Source organism: Sinocyclocheilus grahami, unplaced genomic scaffold, assembly GCF_001515645.1.
Source record: "Sinocyclocheilus grahami isolate Dianchi unplaced genomic scaffold, SAMN03320097.WGS_v1.1 scaffold383.1, whole genome shotgun sequence".
Taxonomy (NCBI): domain Eukaryota; kingdom Metazoa; phylum Chordata; class Actinopteri; order Cypriniformes; family Cyprinidae; genus Sinocyclocheilus; species Sinocyclocheilus grahami.
In genome coordinates this window covers 218,355-234,825 of record NW_015505562.1, presented here as the reverse complement: position 1 = coordinate 234,825, position 16,471 = coordinate 218,355, and the positions used below count along the sequence as shown (strand labels likewise).

The following is a 16,471-nucleotide window of genomic DNA, read 5'->3' as shown; positions in this document are numbered from 1 at the left end:
AGGGCAGAAAGGCAGAAAAAGAGGGTGAAAGAAAGAGGAGGAGATGAGAGAAAGGGAGAGATAAGGGGAATGCAAATGTTTATAAGCAGAACTCCGTAAAGAGCAGAGCAGCTGAGTAAAGTGAATGTGTTCTGCAGTTATGGTGTTACTCACTCTCATGCCGTTCAAAACTTATATAAAGTAAGAGTTTTTATTCTGTTCCAGTTTATACATTGTAAGCAAACGTCGATGAGGGGCTGTCAAGATCAAAACACAAAAAAGCACCAGAAAAGTATTCAATTTGACTCTGCAATCTTTAAAATGTACAAACATGAATGAGGTTTGAGGCCAGTCTGTTCTTTACGCAAAACAAACTGTATGATTTCAGAAGACATTTAAAAGTCAAAAAAATAAAAAGGTAGCTCTGGTCGCTAAACCTTTGTTGTAAAAAATTTTTTTTTAAATGGAATCAACATTTTAAGCTTTACATTTATGGTAAAAAGGGTTTCATTTTTAATAAGGGTTTAATATTTAATTAACTGAAATAATGGTAATACACCAAATTACAAAAATCTTTTTTTGTAAGTATTATTTATTTATTTAATTAAATTTTTTACGTAATATACTGCCACTGAACTTTAAAATGCTAAAGACAAAGTTGAATCAAAGCTCATCATAAGTAAGTTTTCCACAAGCTTAGGTAAATATTAATATACAGAAGTTGCACAATGTCATGAAACTAAGAGGAAACATAAATGTCAGCAGTCAAACTGATGTTCTGGGAATGTCAGTGTACAGTTCTTTTCACTCTCAACAACCATACATTTAACAGTATTTTACTGTAAAATTACATGTCCCCGTGAATGTTTTACAGTTTTTCACTGTATAGAGTAACGGAACTTACAGTTAACCAACTGACATGTTTTTTACAGTCTTTTACTGTTAGAATGATGCTTTTTTACAATGTTGGAATATACATGCAATTAAGCATCCGAAAACATTACATTCATTTCACTCTTAAGTATGTTCTTTCTGTAACAAGTACTCTTTAAAAGTATGCAAAAATGTACTTTCTCTTTCACAAAAGATCAACACAAACACATCTAAAACATTCTTAGTCCCAGATATTTCTAGACAATTCGGTTGTATCTTGTCATAATGCGAAATCTATAAATAAGCGCTGCGAAAAGACCTTGAAAGAATAATTAAACGACATTAAAAAGACAAAGAGACACATTAGGAGGAAATACTTTTCTTATGATAGTAATTTCCAAAAATGACATAGTGGACAAGTTAAGCAGACAGCGTTTAACACAGAGGTCACAGCTGACACAGATGCACAGAGACACCAGGAGGAGGGGCAGATTGAAATAAACATGTATAAATACCATCCATGGCCTCCCCATCTCCCCTGTCAGTGCCTGAAGAAGAGAAAACGTGAATAAACATGCACGTTCATGACAGCATGCTGCTTCTACAGAGTTGAGGTGACTCAAATTGAGCAAGGCAGACATAATCTTTCTGTCTGGGGGGGAAAAAAATCAAATTATTTTTGTTGCTATTAGTTTTGTTGTGTTTAACCATAACTAAACATTCATCCAAGAACTAATACACCACAGCTGATGTATAGTTGTGATGTTCAGCTCTATGTCTTAAAGGGACAGTACACCTAAAAAAAAAAAAGAAAATTGATGAGTCATCATCTATATACCCTAATGTCACTCAAAAAGTTTATGATTTTTCCCTTAGTGGAACATAAAAGGACATACAGTGAAATTGTGACCAAAAATGCACAATAAGTTCATACATCTCACAAAGCATATTTTGAGCATTATAAAGCCAAATGATAGCTAAAAAAGTTACCTTTCATCTCAATTCACAACTGACCCTTCGCAAAGACCTGCCCCCCCTTAGTTACTGTTGCTATGTCTGACAAGCCATGCTGCTCTCACACTACACACCATGCTCTCATGCAGTGAAAAATACATTGTGGAGCAAAGATGAAACTGACAGAACGCCGACAGACAAAACATAGCAGGTTACTTTAGGTATGAAACAAAGTCTCAGCTTTTAAATTTTGTCATTTTTTTAAGAAATTCAAACAATAAATACCATTTTGCGGCTCTTTAATGTGTCGTGACAGATCGCTGTAGCATCTCACTTTAAGTGGCACGTGAACTAATCATCTTTTCATAATTCATATTTACTAGTTATAGCACAAAATAAACATGAATGACATCAAGGTATTTTATTTCTACCGCGGAAAGACATCAATACACACCATTTTAAAGTTTAAGTCCACCAAAGTCTCTCCTGTCTGATTTGTTGAAAAAATGGCGGATTTGGCGTTATGATTGGTCAGATCGCCTGTGCCATTTATACGGCACACTTCCTGGCCAGGATTTTTATATTTTTATATTGCCATGACACTGTAGAAGAAAAAAGAAATGGGTGGAAACGAAACTGCATACAAACTTTTTTTTGTGTGTGTATTATCAACACACTAGGGGTGAATGTGTGGAAGAGTAAATGAGACTATATTTTACAGTGACATGCAGGTGAGTAGATGATGACAGACTTTTCCTTTTTTTAGTGAACTATTCCTACGAAAGAGCATGCTGATGACATGATACTGTCTGGCTTGAACAAGCAGAATCATACACAAACAGGCAAAATATCCCACTCTTTTTTTCAATAGATAACTGTAAAAACAATGATCCAGAATGTTGGATAAGTCAACTTTATATGTATGTGTGCTAAGCATTTTTAGCTTCGAATCTCAATCGCTAAACACAAATCAGTCAGCTTGAACTTCTAGACGCAGTAGTGTTGAGAGTTCTGTGGAGAGATTACATGATATTCCCTCTTTCTTACAGGAAAGAGACGTGTGAGACAGGAAGATGCTCTGCTGTTGTGGTGACAGCAGGCTGAAGCTTTAGGGGACTCACCATCGGCGGTCTCCATGACGGTGGTGTGTGTGTATCCACGTGGAAGCCCTCGCACTGATGCCACCTGTGGACGCTCCGCATGCACCGAGCGCTCCGACAGGCCTGTCACATCCGGGGGTGCACTGTGGTTGTCTGTCATGAGGTGCCAAAGGTCAAAGGTGAGTGGAGGTCAAAGTATAATAATGCATGATGGACTGCTCTGTGATCAAACCCATGATAAATTACAAAATTTATCATCTATTTAAGAAGCTGCACAGGATTTGCCTGCCATAAAATCTCATTGGTCCAAAATTCAACTCTATATAGCTCAACAATGACGACAACAACATGGAATTAAACATCAAATATGTTCTGATTCCATGTGATGATTAATGTCTGTCTTATTCTAAACGCCCAACAGAAGAGCTTTATAGTCTTTTATAAACAAGTGATTTCCACACTATTAACCAACAAGCAGCTGTTTTGCATTTAATCTTCCCTCTTACAGCTGGGCTTGTCTGGCAGGCTGCTTTAAAACAGTGGACCCACAGTGCGGCTCTTGACACTGTGTGAAATCTGAGGTTATTTACAGTGAGCTCCCAGGGCCAGCTCGAAGGGCAGAAAGGCAGAAAAAGAGGGTGAAAGAAAGAGGAGGAGATGAGAGAAAGGGAGAGATAAGGGGAATGCAAATGTTTATAAGCAGAACTCCGTAAAGAGCAGAGCAGCTGAGTAAAGTGAATGTGTTCTGCAGTTATGGTGTTACTCACTCTCATGCCGTTCAAAACTTATATAAAGTAAGAGTTTTTATTCTGTTCCAGTTTATACATTGTAAGCAAACGTCGATGAGGGGCTGTCAAGATCAAAACACAAAAAAGCACCAGAAAAGTATTCAATTTGACTCTGCAATCTTTAAAATGTACAAACATGAATGAGGTTTGAGGCCAGTCTGTTCTTTACGCAAAACAAACTGTATGATTTCAGAAGACATTTAAAAGTCAAAAAAATAAAAAGGTAGCTCTGGTCGCTAAACCTTTGTTGTAAAAATTTTTTTTTAAAATGGAATCAACATTTTAAGCTTTACATTTATGGTAAAAAGGGTTTCATTTTTAATAAGGGTTTAATATTTAATTAACTGAAATAATGGTAATACACCAAATTACAAAAATCTTTTTTTGTAAGTATTATTTATTTATTTAATTAAATTTTTTACGTAATATACTGCCACTGAACTTTAAAATGCTAAAGACAAAGTTGAATCAAAGCTCATCATAAGTAAGTTTTCCACAAGCTTAGGTAAATATTAATATACAGAAGTTGCACAATGTCATGAAACTAAGAGGAAACATAAATGTCAGCAGTCAAACTGATGTTCTGGGAATGTCAGTGTACAGTTCTTTTCACTCTCAACAACTATACATTTAACAGTATTTTACTGTAAAATTACATGTCCCCGTGAATGTTTTACAGTTTTTCACTGTATAGAGTAACGGAACTTACAGTTAACCAACTGACATGTTTTTTACAGTCTTTTACTGTTAGAATTATGCTTTTTTACAATGTTGGAATATAGTTATAGTTCATATAGTTAAATATAGTTATAAACATAGTTATGTGGACTACTTTTATGATACTTTCATGGTGCCTTTTGTCATGTTTAGAGCTTGATCTCCATTTACTTTTATTATATTGAACACAGCAGCAGGAACATTCTTCAAAACATCTCTTTTTTGTTTCACTATAAAACAAACGTCATAGCTTGAAACGATATGAGGGTGAGTACTGCATGAGATATTCCTTTAACAGGATTCATTAAATCCAAAAATTATTTTACAGCAGTACTGGAACCTGCTCAGATCTTTTGTTTCCCTGTCAAACTAACAAGGCCAACGGTGGCTTTATCTGCACGGATTGGCTTCAGGACCCTAAAGATATGCCAGTACAGCGAAAAAAAAAAAAGTTAAATTAAAAACCAACCATGCACCATGAAAGCATGCAGCCAGAACATTAAAAACCATGATTTTAGCATCGCCGTGAGCAGCAGCAGAGCAGTAAAGTGTTCACTGTGCTATAAACATTAGCAGTGTGTAAGCATGTCATGCGCAAATGGGCAACTATAGAGATGAACGTAAGATCTGTTCTTTTGTTTTTAAGGCACTGAGCTGTAACAGAAACATTGATGATGATTTTGCACTTAGGAGTAAGACAGGGTTATCAGAATCAGAGCTCCAGGACTGAGATCAGTACACAATTCCAGCCACCCAGCTATAAAGACCAGCATTACTTTTCAGTTTTTGGTTTTGGTGCTGGTCTACCCTGTTGAAAAAACCAGCATATGCTGCTGGGTTGAGCTGGTTTAAGCTGGTCCTTAGCTGGTCATGTGCTGGTCCTAAGCTGGTCCTAAGCAACTAGCTCCTGCTCAGGACCAGCTTAGGACCAGCACTTGACCAGCTTAAACCAGCTCCAACCAGATATGCTGGTTTTTTCAACAGGGTAGCTAGTGGACCCACATAGAGTAGCCAAGCTGTAACATTTAGCCAGAATGTTAGGTCCACTACTGTTCAGAAGTTTGAGGTAGATTTTTAATGTTTTTAAAGTATTTCATGCTCACCAAGACTGCATTTATTTGATCAGAAATACAGTAAAACTTCACAATATTGTGAAATATTATCACAATTTAAAATAACTGTTATATAGATGAATATATTTTGAAATGTGATTTATTGTAGTGATGCAAAGCTGAATTTTCAGCATCGTTACTCCAGTCTTCTGCGTCACATGTCACAAATCAATTTAATATATTGATTTGCTGCTCAAGAAACATTATTATTATCAATGTTGACAACTGTGATGTTGCTTACTATTTTTCTAGAAATGTGATACCGTGACAAACACAATCTTTCCTACCTCAAACTTTTAAACAGTAGTGTATGTTGACCAAGGAAGAAATGCTGGTTAATCTCATTTAAAGGAACAGTTCACCCAGAGATCGAAAGCCTGTCTTAATTTACCCACATCATTTACTGTAAATCCTGTAAGACTTTCTCTTTTCCATAGAACGTAAAAAAGGAATAGAACAAAACATTTTAGAACAATATCCTGGCTGCTGAATTTATTTGACAGCTTTGTGTCAGTAACAGACCAAACTTTAAGTCATTATTTAACTTTATCTCACATCAAAAATATTACATGGCTTCAGAAGACTTGAAAAATAGGCCATAAGTCTGTTCTGAGGATATGAGGAGAGGTTAGTTGGAGTGGTGAGTACTGACCTAGCTGTGTGTGAGCCATGAGGTCGGCCAGTACGGTTGCGGCTGAAGCAGAGGTGGTGTTTGTGGCGTGATGGGGTCTTCCTCCGGGGTGGGAGGAGGTGGAGGATGCAGACGATGAGGTGGAGGAGCCCTGGATGACTCTGTTAAACCAGTGCTCTACGCTAGGATGTGCCTGGTATGGAGACGAGGAGGCGATCCGTCCCTGCCGGCGCAGCGAACCTTCGTCTTCTGATGCGGAGGAGGTGTCTGGGAGGTCAAGAACAAGAGGACTAATGGTTAGGTGGAACCGTTTTATTTCAATGTCATTTAAAAAAATTGTGAAACAGAGAATTTATAAAACAGCGATTTATGGAACTGAGAAAGTATCTGAAATTGAAGCCATACTGGATCAAATAAACCTAAAAATGGTAATTTGTCTTATGAGGAAATTAATTATCTAATGAAGCCAAGTATGTAGTTGATAGGATGTTCTCGGCGGCCACTTACTAGTCCAAGTCAAAATGTCATTTTGCTCTGTACTTTAATATAAGTTTACATTTACTTACAGGTTAAATTGTAAGTCTGATTACATGGAAAATAATAACACTGAGGTTTCATAGTCTCAGAAATTGCATTTTGTTTATGTTGAGCCATGCTGAATATATTACAAGTTATCAGTTTTAAGATCAGAGATCCATGAAAAAAAAAGTATAGTGTACTTTAGTATACAGTCTTAAGTCGCTGGGGTATATTTGTAGCAATAGCCAACAATACATTGTATGGGTCAAAATTATCGATTTTTCTTTTATGGCAAAAATCATTAGGATATTAAGTAAAGATCATGTTCCATGAAGATATTTTGTACATTTCTTACTGTAAATATATCAAAACTTAATTTCTGATTAGTAATATGCATTGTTAAGAACTTCATTTGGACAAATTTAAAGGTGATTTTCTCAGTATTTTGATTTGTTTTGCACCCTCAGATTTCAGATATTCAAATAGATGTATCTATGTGTATATATGTATAACAAACCATACATCAATGGAGAGCTTATTTATTCAGCTTTCAGATGATGTATACATCTCAGTTTCGAGAAATTGACCCTTATGACTGGTTTTGTGGTCCAGGGTCACATATTTTAATAGTATACAAATAACTAAAATAACACTGGATGTAACTGGTACATATTCAAAGAGTTTTCATGCTAATGACTGTTTTATATTTGTTATAATTAACACAGATCAACATTCAGCAGCTCTGAAAAACATATGAAAATACTGCTCTGGTAAAAATCTTAATATCTTTTAAAGTTTGTTTTGAATATAGATTATGCAGATCTTTGAACCTCTCACATTATAACTGATATGGAAATATGAAAAAAGGCATTACATTAGAGACTCACTTGGTTGGATAACTGATTAGTCTGATTATCCCTTCATAGCCTTAAGACCTCAAACAATCAATGCATTACATAACTAGTTATTACCATTAATCTAACCCATCTAAAAATAAAAATAAATCTTCATCTTGCACTCACGGAAATAAAGAAATGATACTAACATACTTACAGTGGCCTCAAAAAGTAAAGGAAAATGTCAAGTGTCATGTGTAGCTACTCAAATTTTGGATGTACTTTTGTTGCCCAGTGTCTTTTAATAAGCTGGCAGTGGATGCATGAAGTCAGTTCTCCTCAAATAAACATTCACTATCAACATGATCCACTAAAATTTCATAACCAATGTCAAATTACTTTCTATCATCCCTTTGAACAGTATAATTATTATTCTATCGTTTCAGAGCTGACAATCTTCATTTTATTTTTAAATGAGGCTTTAAAAATACTTTTTTGGAACCACTGTGCTGTAAAAAGTCTTTATAACAGAAAAATAAAAGCTATATTCAAAGCATCCATCATAAACTTCAGAAGGACTAATATATGATTGTTATGGAAGAGAAAGCAAAGAGCGTTTGTTCTCAGTCCAGACTAAAATATCACTTTGATGAGAACTGCCGGGGGTTAAGCTGGAAAATACATATGATGATGTAATGCTCATGTGGTCAGAAACGAAGCATGCGAGGCCTGCAGTTATGGTAACACACATGACTACATCATTCCCCCTATCATAAATACATTATAAACGTAATGCCACAGAGAATAACAGATGTCCGCCAATTAATGAATAAAATATGTCAAATAGCTAAACCATCTGTACTATTTCATCTCGCATAAGGCATCTTCTGCTGGGATTTAAAAAGTGTAACAACAATGAGAAAAAGAACCCAGTGAATTCATGATCAACTAACTCTATTAGAAAAGTAAACTGTAATGATCATTAGGCTGCATTACCACTAATGAGCTGGTGTTCTTCAGAGACTTCAGTGTAAATTCATAGTATTTTTTTTTATTGTCCACAAGGCCAGAAGTCTTATTGTCAACAAGTCACTTACTTTAATGTTTGTAACAAAAACACGAGTTACATAATGAAGTGTAAAACTCCCATGTCATACTACTAGCATGTAATACTATATTATGTAAATACATTTTTAATACATTCCATAAAATAAAATATAAAAAAAACAACAACATCCAAACACATTAGAGTAAAATTGCACAACCCAAGTTTATTGTATTTTTCACCATTAAACAGCTTAGACGTGCACAGAATTTAATCGAGAAAAGGGACAAATTAATGCATAAAAAGACAAAAGAGAGAGAGATTGACTGACAAGAAGCCTGTAGGTGGTAGCAGATTCATTTAACATTAATTATGCAATTAATCACCCACAGGGAGCAATTACTATGGAGCGTGTCCAGCAAATTAGGAGACAGACACTGAACAACACAGTCATGCATTAAATGTGAAAGGCATTAGCCTAATGTATCTCTTCAAAACAGCATTCTTATGAAGGAGAATAATCTAATTACACTCAAGGGTGCCTGATACCTGTTATTATTAGTGCAAAATAGTCCTGAACCCTGAATAAATCCCTGAATTATATTTAAACTAAAGCTTAGCATTAGTTTCAGAAACTTACATTTTGAAACTGAAATGACTGATGATGCTGCTGATTTAGAGATCAAGGTGGACAATCATCAATAGTCAATAGTCAAATATATTAAAATATAAAACAGAATTTGTAAATGGTTATAATATTTCACAATATTGTTGTTTTTACTTAAAGGGGTCATATGATGCGATTTCAAGTTTTCATTTCTCTTTGGAGTGTTACAAGCTGATTGTGCATAGATGAGATCCCTGAAGTTGCAAAGACTAAAGTCTCAAAACCAAAGAGATATTCTTTATCAAAGTTAAAACTCTGCCACGCCCCCCTAAAGCGGCTCGTTCTAACACGCCCCCACATATCTACCTCACTATGTGGAAATATTTGCATAATGCCGCCCAAATGTGCACGCAAAGAAAGAAGGCGTGGTTTCAGTAACCGCAGTTAGTGTTGAAGCAGCATGTCAGGGAGACGCTGTGTGTTTCTAGGAGAAAGCAAAAGCACTTTATTTGGCCTTCTGAAAGTAGATGCATTTAGGAATCTTTAACAGAACAGCCATGCATTTTATGGACGACCGTTCGTGAACCTAGGAGAGGAGGTAATTCTGACTTTGCTATGACAATCTGGCGCTTCTGAATCAGCTACTGTTTTGTTATTAGTTTAAGTATTTGCTATTGACTGTTCAAATGCGGAGTTTTGCGCATCGTGTGTGTGTGTGTGTGTGAGAGAGAGAGAGCGCGAGAGAGTGAGAGAGAGAGCGTGCGAGAGAGAGAGAGAGCCTTTCGGGCTCTGTCTTTACATTTATTTTGAAAGCTGAAGCTCGCGATTATGGTAAGGGGCATTACATTTCCGACGAGTGCTTGTGGTGTTCGGCCAATCACAATGCACCGGGTCAGCTGGCCAATCAGAGCAGACTGCGCTTGTCGGAAGGAGGGACTTTGTAGAAAACGAAGCGTTTGAGAGAGGCGGGGCATAGAGGACCTACAATAATGTACAGTATTTGAAAAATAATGTGTTTTTTGAACATTAAAGCATGTCAACATATTCTGTTACACCAAATACACAAAATAATGATCTTTAAAAAAGCATCATATGACCCCTTTAAATACATGCAGTCTTGGTGAAAATCTTTAAATAATAAAAAAAAATCGTACGCAAATCTTGCAAAATCAAACCTTATTATTATTTCTCAGACTTAGGAATTTTGTTCCAACGTGATCAGAATTGCTTTTCAAATTTCTGCATGTCTAATAATTTATGAGCTGCTCGCAAAAGAACCCCATAAAAAAATTAGGCTCATCATTGTGAACACTATTGTAATTCTATTCTCACTTCATGTCCTCAGGCACTTGGAGAGTAACCTTGACACAGATGCAGAAAGAGCCAGATTGAAAGAGAAAGAGACAGAGACAATAGGCATGAAATAGAGTCATGGGAGAAGAGAAGTGATTTGAGAGAGAAATTGAGAATGACAAGGAGGGAAAGGATGAGACAGAAATGAACTGGAATGAGTAGGTGCGTCAAGAGAAGACAGAACGAAGAAAGACTGTACTTTTAACAACTGCTGTACTGAAAACCTGACCTTTAAAGCAGAAATAATTCTTCTAAACTTCTCTATCAGTCACTCCACCAGAAAAGAGAGGTCACGTCCAGAGGACAAACATGGCACAGTTTCACAGGACAGAACAGACCAGGAGCTAACAGGATAATGAATGCACAACAGTATAAGATGACAGACAACATCAAAAACGGCCAGGAAAGTGGGTCAGACAGCATTTTTCAAGCTGGTCAGATCCAGACAGAAGCTAAATCAAATCAGTCACACTGTAATAAAGCTGCTCTATTGCTATAGAATATAGAGGTAGCTAGGTTTGATGTCAGTGATACCAAACTCCACTGGTTCTTGCATGTTACATGACTGACTGCAAGAGGAAATGCTTGATTATATGCAGGTGAAAATAAGATTTGTAATGGGGTAGAACTGAAGGGGAAGATTTCACAGCATTTATAGCAATTTATGGCAATTAACGCCTTCAATTTTGATTTGTTGATATAGTCTGTAATCAAAACTTTATTTTTTTTTTTTTCATTTTTGGGTGAACTACTTCTTTAAAAAAATAATGAGGTAAGAGGGGTTGGGGCATAAGGCAAGAGGGGTATCTGACAGGCCAGATGGGTTATCAGATCATCTCCGTCGGGGCAATCAGACAGCTTAGCCACTTTATGTGTGCATGTGCATTACTGCATCCAGGGCACAAAAGAATTAGCGGACCATGACCAATTCCCACAGGGGGCGACCCTGAATGGGCCTGTTATGCTGATCTGACCCCACCCTTGAACCTTTAATCCCGCTGACCTTTCACTGACTTCATCGTTCTGACCGAAGAAGGACAGAAGAGTGTATCAGGACACCAAGAATCAGAAACTCGTTAACGCTAAACAAACAGGGAGAGACAATAATGTAATCCAAATTGATGGACAAAGCAAAGACGTTACACAAACATGAGGAGAGAGATGAGCTTTTCTGACCACAAGATGTAATAATGTGTAATCATAAAGAAATCATCGGACATAACAAAATAAACTGTGAAAGGCCCAATTTAGTCATATTGTTATAACAAGATCAATCCAGATATAATACTGAATAACCAAAAGGAATGAAAAAATCGATCATAAAAATCTTCAGAATAGCTGATTGATTCTTCCAAGTTGGCAACACCACAGATGCCGTCCGTTATTTCCGTCCTGTTTTCTTTAGCCCGCCTCCTCCCCAGCACCACCTGTCTAGATCTACTACAGGGTTCTTTCTACTTTACCTTGCAGGAGCATCATGTATTTTAATACCTGTAAATCAGAATTAGGGCTTCCCTCGACTAAAGATTTTTCTGATCGACTAGTAGTCGTTCATTTGAAGCAATTAGTCAACTAATCGCACGTTTATATTAATAAACCACATAATTCATAATAATGAGCCTTTAATTGCCTATAGCCTATCAGCGCTCAAGTGCACGCATAATTGCCACAGCGCACCGCAGAAGTAATGATTACGAATGCTTCAGGGGAAAAAAAGAGAAAGAAAACTGTCTTAGCATCATAATAATTCATTGATTATCTAGTGTTTTCTGTATTTTCGACTGCAGTGACGAAGTCGACGACACTGACTCGTCATCTCCACAGAGGACGTGCACGTTTCATACGGAACATAATCTGCACCCTGTTTGCTTTCGTTATTTTACAAAAACACAACGTTTTGTTGTTATTGTGAGTGCGCACAAATGAAAGTAGACCTTTTACAGATTTGAAAGATGTATTACTATAATCTGTATGACCAAAAGTGATGGAGTATTTTAAGTTAAATGCAAATGATCGCACCGGCACCTCCAAGTCAACTGTCATGCAGTGAGCACGCTGCTATTCAGATTTTACACTCTGCACAAACACTTGCATAGCGTGGTTTTCTAGGATAACGTTAAAGCGGCCATGTAATGATGCTACTACTTACATGTTTTAGATGATAAACCACATTTGAGGTCGATGAACGAAACGAACATTTGCATGTCCTGAATAATCTGTCCATCACGGAATACGTGACCTCACCACTTTCTGTTTTTTTTTTCCTGCGACTAATACAATTTAGTTGACTTTTAGTCGACTAACGGTTAGTCGAGTATTAGGGGGCAGCCCTAATCTGAATATATTACAGCAGAAGGCTTTGTTCATGCCAGCAGCACCAGCGTAGAAGATCTAGGTTGATAAAAATGTACACTCCTTTTCCTATCAATAAAATGCCGTTAAAATCTATTTTGAGGGTTGTCATTATTGAAATGTGATTTCATGTATCAGTTTTTTTCTTCAAGACAGCAATGAGATTAAATGTAGGGCCAATGGAGGTTTCTCCTCCTTAGAAAAATACACCAGTAATCTCACGTTTCCTATCGAGTTTCATAAGAGATCATAACAATGTTTCAAACTGTGCTCAAATTTGCCAAAATACCAAAGTTTGCCATCAAAAGTCAGGGATTTCAATATGATCTCAAATATTTTCCCTCAAAATCTAAAAAATCAAATGATCTGAGCTGTCCACATTAATGTTAGAGCTCTGTACTTTTACTGTCAACAAGTGTCCCATTTGTGTCCTCTTAATTTCTTTCAGGGAAGATTTTGTCAATCTCTTAATGTCCATTTTGTGATTGCTCACATTTGTGTATTAACTAAATGCGATAACTCATATAGCTAAATCTGCAGCCAGTGGGTCAATAAAGCTGGAACTTTGTTAAATATCTCCATATGCAGGCGTGTGGGAAGGTGGACTGTGAACTGAGTGGTCAGAGGCTGTTCTCTTTGTGTAAATAATGAGGCTATTATTCATAAAACTATGCATTGGCTCAGAAGATCAAAACATATTGATACTATCAAAGACTGAAATGCACATTGTCAACTGCTGTCAGCTGAAAAATTTTAATATAAAGTTAAAATGCTTCCAAAACATTTTCTGCTATAGCCTTCATAGAAAATGCTCCCATAAAATTCCTAACTGTGTGTCTTTGGTATGTGTGTGTGTGTTTACCTGGGGGAGTGCATGCTTCAACTGAAGACTGCACTAGAACAGAGCGTCTCTTGGAGGGCATCGGCATCTTTCTCTCTTTATACTTTGCCAAGGCTGCTTGTACGGCTTCTGTATGCAGGTCTGTGGGGACACAGATAGTGTAATATTTTCCCTCAAAATCTAAAAAATCAAATGATCTGAGCTGTCCACATTAATGTTAGAGCTCTGTACTGTTACTGTCAACAAGTGTCCCATTTGTGTCATCTTAATTTCTTTCAGGGAAGATTTTGTCAATCTCTTAATGTCCATTTTGTGATTGCTGACATTTGTGTATTAACTAAATGCGATAACTCATATAGCTAAATCTGCAGCCAGTGGGTCAATAAAGCTGGAACTTTGTTAAATATCTCCATATGCAGGCATGTGGGAAGGTGGACTGTGAACTGAGTGGTCAGAGGCTGTCCTCTTTGTGTAAATAATGAGGCTATTATTCATAAAACTATGCATTGGCTCAGAAGATCAAATAATATTGATACTATCAAAGACTGAAATGCACATTGTCAACTGCTGTCAGCTGAAAAATTTAAATATAAAGTTAAAATGCTTCCAAAACATGTTCTGCTATAGCCTTCATAGAAAATGCTCCCATAAAATCCCTAACTGTGTGTCTCTGGTATGTGTGTGTGTGTGTTTACCTGGGGGAGTGCATGCTTCAACTGAAGACTGCACTAGAACAGAGCGTCTCTTGGAGGGCATCGGCATCTTTCTCTCTTTATACTTTGCCAAGGCTGCTTGTACGGCTTCTGTATGCAGGTCTGTGGGGACACAGATAATGGCAACTTTAGATGAGCCAGACATCAGAGAATGGACATTTTCAAATCCCAAATGTCTATATGATATGATGGAACAGATATCATAATAACAAGATAATAATAATATACTTCTCGCCAAGGTGCCTGCTTCCTTTAGTCACATGATTTGGTGATTCATTCACGTTAATTTAATGCACATGCAAGTTAATTAGTAATAATTAAACGTGCAATAGTGATACTGACCCTAGAAATGTGTGTATGTGCACATGCAGTACTTGCAAATAATATAATATTATTGATTTAAAAGGCACACTTTCATGACTGTTTCTTAACACAAGTTTTAAATGTGCTAAATTGCAGCTTCATTACAAATGCGTAATAATTAACTTTACATTACCACTACTATATTTAAATACAACACATAAAATATTCAGTAGAAATTACATTTAAATATATTGTAGTTTATCATACAGCAAATGCTTGTCAGTACATTTAGCAGCACATTTTCACCATATTTTAAAAATTATAGGAGTAATTATGAAGTTACATAAAACATGTACTTAAGTGGTTATACCACTCTAAGTTCAGCCAATTGCATTTAATATCAATTTATTACTTGCAAATAATATAATATTATTGATTTAAAAGGCACACTTTCATGACTGTTTCTTAACACAAGTTTTAAATGTGCTAAATTGCAGCTTCATTACAAATGCGTAATAATTAACTTTACATTACCACTACTATATTTAAATACATCACATAAAATATTCAGTAGAAATTACATTTAAATATATTGTAGTTTATCATACAGCAAATGCTTGTCAGTACATTTAGCAGCACATTTTCACCATATTTAAAAAATTATAGGAGTAATTATGAAGTTACATAAAACATGTACTTAAGTGGTTATACCACTCTAAGTTCAGCCAATTGCATTTAATATCAATTTAAACTATAATATATTTTATTTAATTGCAATTAACGTGATGAAGTGTCTGAAAATGATACATTCAGTTCACACTTAAGTACACACATTTATTAAGTATATTAATTTCATAATAAGTACTCTTTGTATAGTTATGCTGAAGTGTACTTTTTCACAAGAATCAAATAGTGTCTGTTGTGCTTGTCCCTCATGATTAACAGAGACATGTTTCTACCTGATCTAAAGCGTTCATCCCTTGAGTTTGCCACCCGGGGCTTGTTCTGTTTGGAGCCTGGAGGGGCCACCTGTGACGACGTTTGGATCCTGTGTTCTATCTGCAGAGACGGATCTACACCTGCACACAAACCAGACCAGAATATGATCATCTCAGTCAAATGCATTACTTCAATTTCCATGCTTGACATTTTACCCATTAGTAAGCTAACTGTGTTGTAGGGCAGTTATAACAAATGGACTGAAGCACTCGGCATGGGGCCGCTATGCACGGAAGAAATTACAATGCTGCCCACTGCAACACAGCCCAACACACAAGCATTAGATGTGACAACATACACTGACATATACTGACCGGACCGCGATCATTCAAACTGATCAGAACTGATCAGCTGGGACCACATAGAGAAAGAGTGCCATTTAAAAATATGAAGGAGCAGTTTATTAATTTGAAAAATGTAAACTGTAAATAAATAATCGCTTTACAAATAAAAACAATACAGACATATATATATATATATATATGTGTGACCCTGGAGCACAAAACCTTAAGTCGCTGGGGTATATTTGTAGCAATAGACAAAAAAAATAACATTGTATGGGTCAAAATGATTGATTTTTCTTTTATGCCAAAAATCATTAATATATTAAGTAAAGATCATGTTCCAGGAAGATATTTTGTAAATTTTCTACCGTAAATATATTAAAACATAATTTTTCATTAGTAATATGTATTGCTAAGGACTTCGTTTGGACAACTTTAAAGGCAATTTTCTCAATATTTAGATTT

General features: G+C 36.1%; 1 protein-coding gene across 1 annotated transcript in view; it reads right to left on the bottom strand.

The window, feature by feature from the left end:
- Nucleotides 1-16,471, bottom strand: part of LOC107549894 (disco-interacting protein 2 homolog A) — a 132,008-nt gene that overhangs the window by 25,183 nt on the left and 90,354 nt on the right. Inside the window, exons 3-6 of the mRNA XM_016231080.1 lie at nucleotides 15,683-15,802; nucleotides 14,403-14,522; nucleotides 6,176-6,421; nucleotides 2,928-3,059 (exon numbers count right to left, since the gene is read on the bottom strand). Coding sequence (XP_016086566.1) covers nucleotides 2,928-3,059; nucleotides 6,176-6,421; nucleotides 14,403-14,522; nucleotides 15,683-15,802 — 618 coding nt within the window. The remainder of the gene's footprint in view (nucleotides 1-2,927; nucleotides 3,060-6,175; nucleotides 6,422-14,402; nucleotides 14,523-15,682; nucleotides 15,803-16,471) is intronic.